We start from the raw sequence: 12,547 nt of genomic DNA on the forward strand, positions 1-12,547 counted from the left end.
AGAGCATTTACGTTTTATCTCCGATTCTGAGTTCAAGATGAAATGGTTCCACTCGCACAGACTGGAAAGATGCCAATTGACTCCGTCAACGGTCCGTACATAATTTACGTCTCATTAAGGAAACTAAGAATATGTTAACTTTCACTATGAATGTATCGACAAACGGACGACACAAAATGTGCGAGTTGACTGCCATACGTTCATAGAACAAGTTACAAGGATACACATGAATTTATCATATGCGCAAAAAATTCCATTCGCCAACTGGAGTTAGCCAATCAAATGGCGCGTATCGCCTTTGTCAATTGGGAAAGAAATGATACGTTCCCTCAAGAGCAACATATTAGGGCCATTTATACGAGAGAAAACCTCCTTCATCTGATTGTATATTAAACGTGTTCCTTTAAGAATGAGCACTTGCTCATTTTTAGAAAATCACAATACTAACCTTTACTTCTGTTTGTTCTGCGAGAGAATAAAAAAAAAAAGCATATATTATTAACACGATACTCGTTGAAAACACAAATAAAGATCTTCCAACACCATTGTGCATTTGAAATTATACCACTGAAAAATAAAAAATACAGCCAATCAGAATACAGAAATATCGTTGTATATGCGACGCTGTAACATTCGAACGCTGCGAACTTTTTCCCACCAAAATATTTAGTTGGGGCGCCGTCTCTAGTTATTTAGTCACAAAAGGGTTGAACGTATTTTTCAGGACATACAAATTTTTACGATAACTGCAGAAATTCTCGCGCGACTATTGGCTAATTTTTAGTGTCAATAAGCGGACAGACACATGAAGTTATAATTTATGCGATGCGGCAACTAGCAAGAGCGGACAATTTGACAATTTGTTATCGTAAAAAACAAATTGAAGTCAGTTTTTCATGGCTCTGTCCTGTTATGAATTTCATCATAACATTGTCAAAGTAGTCTGCGGATCCACTCGGCTATCGCCTCATGGATCCACAGCTACTTTGACAACGTCATGACGAAATTCATGATCAATAACGGGACAGACGCATGAAAAACTGACGTCAATTTGTTAATCTCATGCAAAATAAAACTCTTCACTTCGAGAATGAATTTTTTAACTATACGACATCCACACTGCCAGCTCTGGTTATAATTAACTTAAAAAATTGTTCCACTTTCGTATAATGATATAATGACAGGTTATTAGAGGTGCGTACGTATTTTCTGACAAGGCGGCGTTTCAGAATAATGGTTGGTATCGAGCATTCAAATATTGATTAGCCGATTAAAAAAAAATTGGTTAGCTAAACAATCCCCCGTTTATTGCTCCTGGTTGTCCTTACTTTATCCCAACTAGAATATAGTAATTTGAAGGAATCTCATATTGCAATAGCTGAAATATTTTTCTCTTTTCCAAGAACCCCTGTTTCGCACACACGCAGTTATCGTGAATCGGCTTTGCTTCATACGCAAATACCTATGCATTAACAAAATCTAGTGTTTGCTTTGTCACAATGTCACAGAGCTGTAGTAATTGGATTAAATCTGAACGTACATGTTTAGCAGCGCTATGAAAATAACTTAAAATGCCTACGAAATGAAAGTAATTGACTTGACCCTGTTGTGCTGTTGCCATGACAACAGTTTTGCCGCTGGCCCTGTCTTAATTAAAACTGAAATTCCCCGGTTTTTGTGTTAACCAAGGACCATCTACTCCAGCCGATCTAATGATGAGAGTTAAGACAATCTGGGAACCATGTCTGTTCCAAGAAGGACCGTATTTCCCACTTGAAAGGGTTAAAAATGAGGATATTTGGTTTTAACTGAGAGAGACTGGAGCCAAGAGAGTCTCAATGGCAACGCTACTACGGGTGTCATTTGGTTTCTTTTGCGATGTACATTTCTGATGCCAAGTTTGAAGAACACTGCTTTAATATTTCCGGAGATAGTTTATTCAGTATTTTACCATTTTAGTTGCAACCCTCATGACGTCATCACAAAGCCTTTCAAATAAGCAGCAATTATTTTTCATTCCATAGGCACTTTAAATGTTGCAAATAATTACTCGTAGGCTACATCAAAATCAATGAAGTCTGCGCTGGTATGTTACTTTGATTGTCCTATTAAACCACTGTGTTTTCTATCATATGGTATAAACTAGTTATATGCAACACTTTCTCTTGTTTACCATGGAAACTCCGACTTGTCTTTTGCATATTTGTTGGTGGTAAAAGCTCATGTGTCTGCCCGTAAGATCCAAGTGACTCGTGGGATATTTAATGGTTTACAACTCGAAAGCGTTGGATAAGTGGTATAAAGCTATATCGACAAAGGTTGTTGGAAAAAAGTGCACGCAACAATCCCGAAAGATAATGTGCGTAATTTTAGTTTCACGGTTTCTAGACTTCAGCATTTCAGTAAAATTTGAGAAATTGACACGGGACATACATCCATGGCATCTAGTCCCATTTTTTCACATTTTCTTGAAATGCTTTAGTCTAGAAGCGAATAATACGAAATCGATCTGTGAAAAGTATGCCAGATTCTATTTTTGGAATTTGCTGTCAATGTGATATTACCAGAATACGAATTATCTTTTGCGTGAAGGGGAACAGTGGTGCGATAACCTGGAGGTAAAGGTTCGAGAGGCCGGAGGTTCATAGCCCCAAGTCCCCGAAAGCTTTTTCAGTAGAGCTGCAAGTATATTAGAGCTATATAGGACGCTATTGCTCTGAGAGTCATATGAGAGCGAAGTAGGAAGCTGTACTACGACCGCAACATAGCAGCTTGTTTATGATAACAGAATCTAGGAATTTACACATTTCATAAACAGATTCTTTTTATACTCACTCAGCATTTATGGTTTCAGTCTCTTTTTCTTTTTGCGCGATTTCTCTGGAAAAAAAAATACAAATCTCAGAACCCCAGCCTGTGATAGAATAGATGAAAATTTGAAAAAAAGATAGTGCATAAACGTGTCAAAAGGCATTTTTTTTGGTAAAAACTGGGAATTGCTTTTTACCTTGAACAACATTTTACACTTAACACGAAAATACCTGTTACCAAAAATTATTTTGTCGTTTTAGAGGTATAATGCCAGTCACAAATATTTGCACTAAAATGGTGTCACAGAGAATTCTGTAAGTTCGCAAAAGAAGGCAACAGTTATCCGGTTGTATCGTCTGCAGCAGGCCATAGTGACTTAGAAAACCGCTTTTATTGACTTTTACCAAGAAATGCCGCAGAAAGTTGGAATTTGGAAAAGTTCGTCTGGTCTTTAGCAAATTAAATTTTCACTCTCAACTTGTCACGTGCGGATAAGTTATCGATGTTGGTAGGCTGAATTCTGCGTCAAAGAAACGGGACGCTAACCAGAAAGGGTAACCAATGCTCAGCTAAAGATATTTTTGCGCCCAGATTATGAAGTAAAAAAAAAAAAAAAAAAAAAAACTGCCTTACCTCTTTGTATCCTCAATTTCTACAAGCTGTCAAGGACGACAGGTCAATATGCTTTAGTCTAAAGTCTAAAACTTAAAATGATAGGAGAAGAATGATCTATACATTTCTCATTAAGTGTTAGTTCGAGTAAGAAGAACAACAGAAAAGTCCTTCTGTGACTAATCCTCAGTGGACTATTGAAACAGTACAGTTCTAGTTTTATTAACGGTCTACCCTATAACAAGGCATCCGCCTTGCTCCATCAAAGTCCAACTTCTCATCAAAATTCGGGAAAGTTCATATTAACCAGTGGTTCTTTGACAATGGTGCCCCATTTCACTAGGGAACAATTGCCGCTACTTCTATTTTTAGGAGTGTCAGGGACCCTGAATCCTAAATCATTGGTTACACGCGAACTACGCTGTTTATGCCAAATAAAGCGTCTCCAGAGGCACAGCGAGTCTCAATCCCTTGAGCAGCGAGTTTCAAACGTTCATTCCCAAACGGCTCGATGAATGCAGTCTCTCCATTGGGCCTCAAAAAACCCGCCGTATTTTTGGCGAATCTCTTTTACGTTATATGATGTCACGTAACGTCATGCCCCCAGATATTATGTTATGTGGTAGAGAAAGCTAAGGGCTTCCTACTTAATATAAATTTATTTAACTGCGCCTTAATAGAAAGATAACCTTACGGGAGGGGTTCCTTTTCCGCCAAAAGTAGAAAAATTTGTGCAATTAACAATATAAAATTAAGCTTAGGGGTATTCAGGAACTCAAGCTGCTTAATCGAAACAGCACGGAAAATAGGCAAACCACCCATCAAAGCAAATTTGTAGTTAATTCAACTCAGGGCTTGGGCTGTCAGGCTGTGTATTAGGTTATTTCCTAACAGGTTCACGTCATAGTCATCTTAATGCCGTCAGGTTTATAAATACCTATCGGATCCTAGTTCAAAATTTAGTCAGTGACGGTTAAGACTGTATAAGAAGATTTCAAAATAAAGCCCTTTACATGACGGTGTTTAGTCAGTAACAGTTAAGACTGTATAAATAGATTACAAAATAAAGCCCACTACATCATAGTGACCGTGACTGAAACCAGAGGATCCCAGAGAGTCTTTTTACCTCTTGTAATTTGTAACCAGGCGAGTCCTAACACAATGCTAGCCCAGTGCAATAATTTACGCACAGCATTACTTCATATAGGAGGTCGTTCGACATGCAGGCTTTGGCAAACTTCGATTCTGTCACCTGTTCAATTATAGATATTCTTGTTCTTCGACCATTTCAATTTCAGAACTGGAAAACAAAACATACAGCAGTTACAAACATTACCAATACTCGACGCATGGTCCAAAAAAGCTTAATGTTATCTTGAAGTTTCGTATGGTACAACATACATCTTCAGTTATAACCGGCCATCGCTTCTGAAGATGTATGTTGTAGCATACGTACGTAATGTCAAGTTAATATTAAGCTTTTTTGGACCATGCTTCGTCTATTGGTAATGTTTGTAACCGCTGTTTATTTTGTTTTGCTCCTGTTCAGTTATGCCCCTCTGTGATATTCTTTTAGTTACCCAGAATGGAAGGATACCTTGTCTTGCTTTTTCGATCATCTCCCTCAGTTTACTAATAAAAGATGTAAAGAAATATAAGCAACTTATAAACAACTAGTTTTGCAGTGCTGAAAACGAGTGTAAATGTTTTTATCGGGAGCATAACGACTTGCTGTGGGTGTTAAACAAGGCAAACGAGGAGATTATAGCCCAAACGGTTCTTAGAAAGAGTGGCAACGACTAGGCTCTTATAGATTGTGTTAATATTAGTAGCATATTATGCCAGCAGCACTGCTCTTGTTTTGGCCAAATTATGCTAAAATTATGCCCGTTTTTCCAAGTTATGCTACTTTTTTGTCTAAATTGTGCTCTTCAAACACCATGGCAAATAAGTCCAAAATGCATTTCCTTTAATCGAAACACTGCACTTTCCCTTTGTTGACTGTAGGGAACGGTCTCTGGCAATTGTGGCTGGTTCTGGCCAGTCATTTCTCTGAGAGAGCTACAAGTTTTCGCTCGAATCGGCTGGTATAGCTGACGCCATTTTGCAGCTTTGCCTATGAGAGGTATTGGGACCGACATAGTTTGCCATGGGACTTCCTCCTCGCGTACAGCATAGTCCGAGGCATCCATTTCAGGGCTCAGTAAACTGCAAACACCGTTAAAACATCAAACAATGTCAGCCTATAATTGGGATTTGGGAATCAACGTACCTGTCAAAACCCAAAAATGTTCCGATAATTCTCAAAATATGCGAATTATGGTAGCAGTGCCACGTTTTGAAAAATGGGAGAAATTATGCTAGTTTTCTCAAATTATGCTATAATCTATAAAAGCCTAGTGGCAACTTGCACCCGTGCATTTTTGGGGCTGTTCAGAGTGGACACAAGAGTATTTCGGGAAATGTAAAGATTAATGACTGAAACTGCACTGAATAGAGCACAGCAGCCCACTTGTTTTGTATACACATCTGTGGTGATCTTTGCTCAATTGTGGAACATAACTATGGCCCCTTAACGTTGCCATAGCTGGGAACGCTTTGATGAACTTTAAAAAAGGGACGTTAAGGAGCTGTTTTGTTTAGATAATTCATATAGGAGATTACACCTTCTTTAATTTCATTCTATTAACTTCCTTTCGATTTTCAGTTACATCCCATTCTTTACTGATAGTCTTGTAATACTACTTGCAATTTCAATCATGTGCATAGCTTTTCAGGTTTGTTAGTGGCTAAGGATTTCACTATTTTTTTCCTTGTTAGGGCAATCTTCTCTTGGTATTTAAAATTAGTCAGGGTTTACCAGATCAATAGAGATAGCTGCCTATTGCAGCTTAATAACACAAGTTAACGTTGTGGCTTTTTTTGAAGTCTCTTGAGACAGGAACAGACTGAGTTACAACTTACCATTTAATTTTTGACCAGCCTTTGATTTTGCTTCTCTTGCAATTCTTAGCATTTTTTTTTTTGATCTCTTATTTTCTAGCCTGTACTATTTACCGCATGTGTAGACTAGTTGGGAGAGTTAATCCTAATAGATCTCATTGGCTCGATTGCTCTACACTGCGCGTTTGACACTTCTCGAACTCCAGTACACGACACCTTGTGTTTGTGCTGCATTGGGTACGCGACACACGTACCTTCTCTCGTACCATGGTTTATGTGATGCAGCACTTTTACTGGTTAGTTTCTAGCCCCTTCCAGGCGTTCAGTTAGTTGGGGCACAGCGCGAAAAACAGTGCGGGAAAAAAAAATAAAAAAAGCGCGCATCGCTTTTTTCATTTTTTCGCGCGCCGTTTTTCGCGCTGCGCCCCGACTAACTGAACGCCTAGAAGAGGTTAATTAGCTCCTGGCTAGCCCGAGGTCAGACTGCTTTGTTCAGAAACTTTTCGAGTGCGGCCCAAGTAGAGCTGGTAACTGATTGACTGACTGATACAAACAAAACTAAAAAAGCGTTTCTAGACTTCTGCAGGTAACAGGCGCAAAGAACTATGTAACGTACCTGATAGGAATCATCCTATTGAGAATTTCTTGTTCCCGGCGTTGAAACTAACGATGGAACAAAATGAAAAGCGATTTAGAAGGCAATGGTCCCTTTGATTTAACAATGAACAAAGGGATGATGCAGGGCCATTAAAAAATGGCAAAAAATCATCACTTCCCTTTTCCCTAACAACTAAATAAATTCATTTTCCTGAAAGAACGGTAGCGGGTATTTATGGGAAATTCTAAGCACAATTTGGTGCTGGTGATAGGGCAGAGAGCTCGTCTGAGGGTGAATGACTTGTGCGTGACACGTTCTGGTATACCCTCTTTTCGGAAAATGCTAGTGATACTGTAGTTGAGTCGTTTGTCGGTTGGAAATATATGGGATCTTCAGGTACGACCATTCCGTGTTGAGAGGTGGAGGGTCTTTCTGATGGTTCATTGTAACAATAATTTTCTTTTATTACTTTTATAATAATAAAAATGATGGTGGTGGTCCTGCTGCTGCTGCTGCTGATGATGATGAAGAAGATGATGATGATTTTTTATTGTTGTCACATTGTCATTATCATCATCAGTATGGCTTGGAGGGGACCTGAGAATGTGTGATCCTAGAATGTCAATGTAAACGTTAAAAAGTTGGATTTTTGATTGTCCCGTAAGAGATCCTGGTATGGTAATGTAGTAACCCGATTCCCAAAGGATCCACCTCAGTAACGATCCCTTGGAATTAAGCAGCACCTTCCGAATCTCAAACATAGCCGAATAAGTATCTATATAACCGTCAGCATTATCAAGCAACAAAGTATTATTTGTACAAATACATTTTCGTAGATAAGTGATATATTCTTCCATTTTTCCAACATCCAAGTCTGGATAGGCAAAAAGGAAAGAGATTATTGCGTTCGACAGAACGCAGTTCTAATCGCGTAATGCATAAAAATTCGAGATCTGTGAATCTATCTATCTATCCACCTATCTATCTATCTATCTATCTATCTATCCGGGGACACCAATTTGCCCCCCTGCCCCCCTCAAAACAAATTCTTCAGGGGCGAATGATGTCATATCCATGTTCGTGCATGTGCTTTCTTTCGAGTGTTGCGCAATATTGTGGACCGGTTTCAAGTGTCGAGGAAGCTTACTGTACACTGTAGCGATACTGAAGTGTATTTAAAGTTAGAAGTCAGTGTTAATGGCATTTGAAAACGTTGTAGACATGTCTTCACGAAATGTGTACGACTTTTCGAGGAAGCTTATTGAAGACTGTAGCGGATAAGTTGTTTATTTAAGTTCGAAGTCAGAGGTAATGGCATTTAAAAACCTTGCAGACATGTCTTCACGAAATGTGTACGACTTCTCGTACGAACAGAAGGCTGTAGTTTGGCTGGGTGTACCCTCTTCTCTTCGACCGAAACCAATGCTGCTTTCTGCTGAATAAATCAAAGGAAGAAATGAGTTTCACTTCGCTGGCCGAGATTGATTTCTGTGCGCAAACTATGTAACGTAAACCCAACGAAAGTGTTTACATAGGATATGAGTTCAACTCCCACATGGTTGCTTTGGTACACGAACATGTCCTCCGTTTCATTGTTTCGGAAGTGAAAATGCCCTTTTGTTGTTACCCCAATGCCAAGGCGATTCAAAGCCGTGTTCGTAAACAAAATAATTGTCCCAGTTTTGGTACTAAAAGCACGTGGTCTCGCAAACCGACGGAACAAACATGGTTGGTGTCGATTTACACGGTCAGTATAAAATATGCACTGTGGACTGCGGACTGCTGACTGCGGACTGCGGACTGCAGACCACGGACTACGGACTGGGTATAAAACATAGACTTATGTATAATATTACACAATACCTGCATAAACAAGAACAAACCCTCTCGTATGCACTTGCTTCGCGATCAATTCTTTTGTTTTCGTCCCTGCTGAAGGAAGATCAATTTCACGCCTACCTAACAGCTCAGGCACAAAATGCTTTCCCCAGAATTTTTTTTTTTAACATACCAAACCTACCAAAACCCGAACGCACCTTTTAATCTACGTAAGTAGTCATAATGGGAAATAAAATTTTGAAATCTGCGATCGACTTTCGCTTTTGGTTTATCTAGGTAGCATACACTGTGGTCTCACGCAAGGAATCTTCTCGTATAAATCCCAAATCCCTAAATTGATTTAATTTTGGTATCTAAAATACTGACCAAACAATTGCCAAACTTTAATGATCTACAGCGAGAACAACCCAGCAAAAATGGTTCAAGTTGCAGTTACCGAGACACAACAGGTTCCTAATTAAGGGCCTGTGAATTGTCATATAGGTTGGTACCATGACGTGATCCCAAAGCAGAGCCCTAAAACAATAAGTAATAGCTTAGCGAACATGATACCTCGATTAACTTGTATTCACACTAAGGAATTGCGAAACTTCGCTTAGCGAACATGAAACTCCGATTAACTTTTATTCCTTATGAATTTTGCACGTGCTTAAACTCTATTTTGAATAGAGTTTAAAAGTCTTCTATACACTTTGTGACTCTGTAACTGATGAAGATCGGAATACCGAAAGGTTTTTTTTTTCCTCAAGTTTTAAATTACAAAAACGTCCTTTTATAGTAAATACGACAAGTTCAGTTTTCGGTCTTTTTAACTCGTATGTGTACCGTATTTATTCGACAAAACGCCGAGCCATTTATTAACTTTTTCGCGATTCGAATACGGCGTTAATTTAAAATCCAATTCATTTCTTACAAACAATAGCAAATGACGTGCGATTGCGATGCATGTGATGGAATGAATTTCACTCAATTTGAATGTCACTGTCCTCTTCGCGATCCCGGTCCAAAAGCTGTAATGTCGGATATGCCTCGATATCACAACTGGTACATTCAAAAGGATTTGTGTCTGGTTCACTCAGAATTTGTATTACTCGACATGGATGCGGCGTCTCTCCGAGGGGGGTTTATTCGAGGGAGGCGATACTGTATGAATTCCTCTATGAATAGACCTAGAGCAGAAGCGTTACCTTAAATCACAAAACTATCCCGAAGGTTTGGTCAGTTGACGTAATATATCAGCAACGAGTGCGAGTATTTTATTCAGAGGTCTCAAACAAGGAGAAACTGATGAAAGGCCAAGTGCTTTTATTATTTCGAGGTGTTTGGAACCTCTGATGAAATACAAGCACGACTGAGTTGTTGACAAGACTTTTCAAACACGCATTAAAATACAATGCAGTAAAGCAGTTATATTCCCTGTGTAATTTGTACCATTTGTTTAACGGAAAAGCAAGCCCATTTTTCGAAACTCCCTGATTGCATACACGGAGGACAACGATGCATCGCGGAACAAGTCGTTTTCTTTTTTAAAGAAAAACTTCTGGCTGGTGAAGTTCTTCCAGCTTCCACAAACTACAAAAACAAATGGGCTTTAAAAATACTCAATATTAGTTTAAAGTGGACATCGATTGTCTTAACTTTCGACATTGATTTTTTGTTCATTTTTGGACGATGTGTATATAATTGTAAATAAAATCTGCTTCTGGAAAGAAAAGTAGGGGTCACCGAACGTCCAAGATCGTTAAATCCAAGCAAAGCTATAGCAATGGCCATCTGCTCTATCATTGTTCATTTTAGTACTTAGCGCGCGCGCTCGATGCTTGACGTGGCGCGTGAATTTTCGTGCGCAGTAAGGATGCACAGGAATTAGGGCGAACGTCCTTAACTCCTGGCTTATTACGTTTGTCATGGAAATGGCAAAAGAACTGTTGAAAATGGGCGCATACTTAGTGTAGAAACATTTTCAGAAAGCGCTGGCTGGTTCATTGCTTTCAGAAATTAGGTATATTTCCCTAGCTAGATCTATCTCTCCTGCTCATACCGTAGAACCAAGAATCTCAAAGAAATTCTTGCACCATTATGCCTAGCAGAAATAAGGCCGTGATGACCGGTTATTTCAGGTTTACTCTCAATGTACTTCTAATCATGATTTGTCAGTAGAGTAACCTTAGATGTTAGATTTGTGTAAGATACTAACAAAAACAACGAATGGTTGAATGCTGTGACAGCCCGTAATGAGCTCTTGGCTATGATAATTATATAGCTCGCAGTGCACTGAGGCAAGATGAAGAAAATCCTGAACGAATTACCTAAAATGACAGTACCTGCGAGACGACATGACTAGCCAGTATACCTAGCACACAATAGTGGTTAAAGAGCCTTCAAGATAAAACGTAAACGAGGAAAATACTTGCCTGATAGTCTGGGAACGTTACTTACCTTGTCGAAGGCGGTTTTTAGCGAGAAGACCACTGCTTGAACGCGCACCAAGCTGTATAAGCTATATTGCCCCATATGGCAAGTGAAACCCTTAAGTCCGTGAGTTATTGTGAGGATTACGTAACACTCCATATTTGGCATATTTTACCTTGGAATCTGTCTTTGGCTGTTAGCGATTATATAACTCTTATTCTATGAGTTGTAAAGATTGCGTAGCTTTGGTAACGTGTGTTAACATTCCCATTAAAGGTATTTGTATTCGTCCAGATAGATGTAAACAATTTAGATAATTAATATCCCAAGAGAGCCTGAGATTTGGTATGCTCTAAACGTAAATTTGAAAAAAAGCAGCATTTACACTTTGGCGCTGTGGAATTTGCCTAGCTGTGATCGTAACAATAAGTTAGCTATCATGATTAGTTCACGTCGGGGCTCATACACGTGAATCTTTAACTTGAAGAAGCGGCATTTTGAAAACGTCAAGTTTTTGAACACTACTGGCGTTGCAGAAGGATTGACTGAGTTACTCTGATGAATTTTTGCGCGTATCGGATTGTGCTAAAGAACGAAGCATACACTGTGCAAACCTGTTACTTAGCTTTAATCATATGTTGTAGGAAACGGTTGTTTAATGCATTTACATGTATTCTTGGCATTTTTGCCTGAAAAGTTAGTTTGTTATTGTCTCACAGACATGCCTTTAGTAGACATGCGAATGAGAAGAAGCTTGTTTACATTTTAGGGTGATGAATCCGCTCATGGTTTTTGCCCTCCAGTTTCTTGTAATTGCGTCAAGACCTAACCTACGAACAAGCTCCCGGTGAGGGAAAACAAATTCGGCCAGCGCAAAACAGAAGAATGAGCGAAGCTTCGTTCGGGCTCACCGGAAGCCTGTTCGCAGGCTAGTCAACACCCAAAAACAATAACATATAGCTATAAAATACTTGTACTGCAAGAGTTCATTCGTTTTCTCTGGGGAGCTTTCCGCTTTTGCGTTTAATCCCGAATTTAGATATACAATACAAGCCTGTGTCCCTTTTCTCTTAACCAGCACGTGGTTAAAAATCATCATAGCAAAATTAGCAACTTTAAACCTAATATTTGAATTCCTCTAAATGAGTACACCAGAAACATTTCGGTCGTGCATGCATGTATGTTAGGATTTGTTCTAAAAATCAAATCGGTGGAAGCAATTGAAAAATAGGACGGCAACATCGACACTTATTTTTTTTTTCATCCTATAAAATTAATACTTAAGAAGGCTTAATTAAGAAAAAAAAACTAAATCAATTATAAGTAACAAAA

At 38.9% G+C, this 12,547-nt stretch overlaps 1 protein-coding gene across 1 annotated transcript in view; it reads right to left on the reverse strand.

Annotated features, from left to right (window-relative positions):
- Positions 1-11,309, reverse strand: part of LOC149096563 (uncharacterized) — a 13,254-nt gene extending 1,945 nt beyond the window's left edge. The window contains exons 1-6 of the mRNA XM_089281335.1: positions 11,243-11,309; positions 6,983-7,029; positions 5,021-5,055; positions 3,445-3,463; positions 2,836-2,880; positions 449-465 (exon numbers count right to left, since the gene is read on the reverse strand). Coding sequence (XP_089137461.1) covers positions 449-465; positions 2,836-2,880; positions 3,445-3,463; positions 5,021-5,055; positions 6,983-6,996 — 130 coding nt within the window. The 5' untranslated portion in view covers positions 6,997-7,029; positions 11,243-11,309. The remainder of the gene's footprint in view (positions 1-448; positions 466-2,835; positions 2,881-3,444; positions 3,464-5,020; positions 5,056-6,982; positions 7,030-11,242) is intronic.
- Between the last annotated feature and the right edge of the window lie 1,238 nt (positions 11,310-12,547).

This window comes from Orbicella faveolata, unplaced genomic scaffold, assembly GCF_042242905.1.
Source record: "Orbicella faveolata isolate gen_17 unplaced genomic scaffold, um_ofav_v1 contig_48, whole genome shotgun sequence".
Taxonomy (NCBI): Eukaryota; Metazoa; Cnidaria; class Anthozoa; order Scleractinia; family Merulinidae; genus Orbicella; species Orbicella faveolata.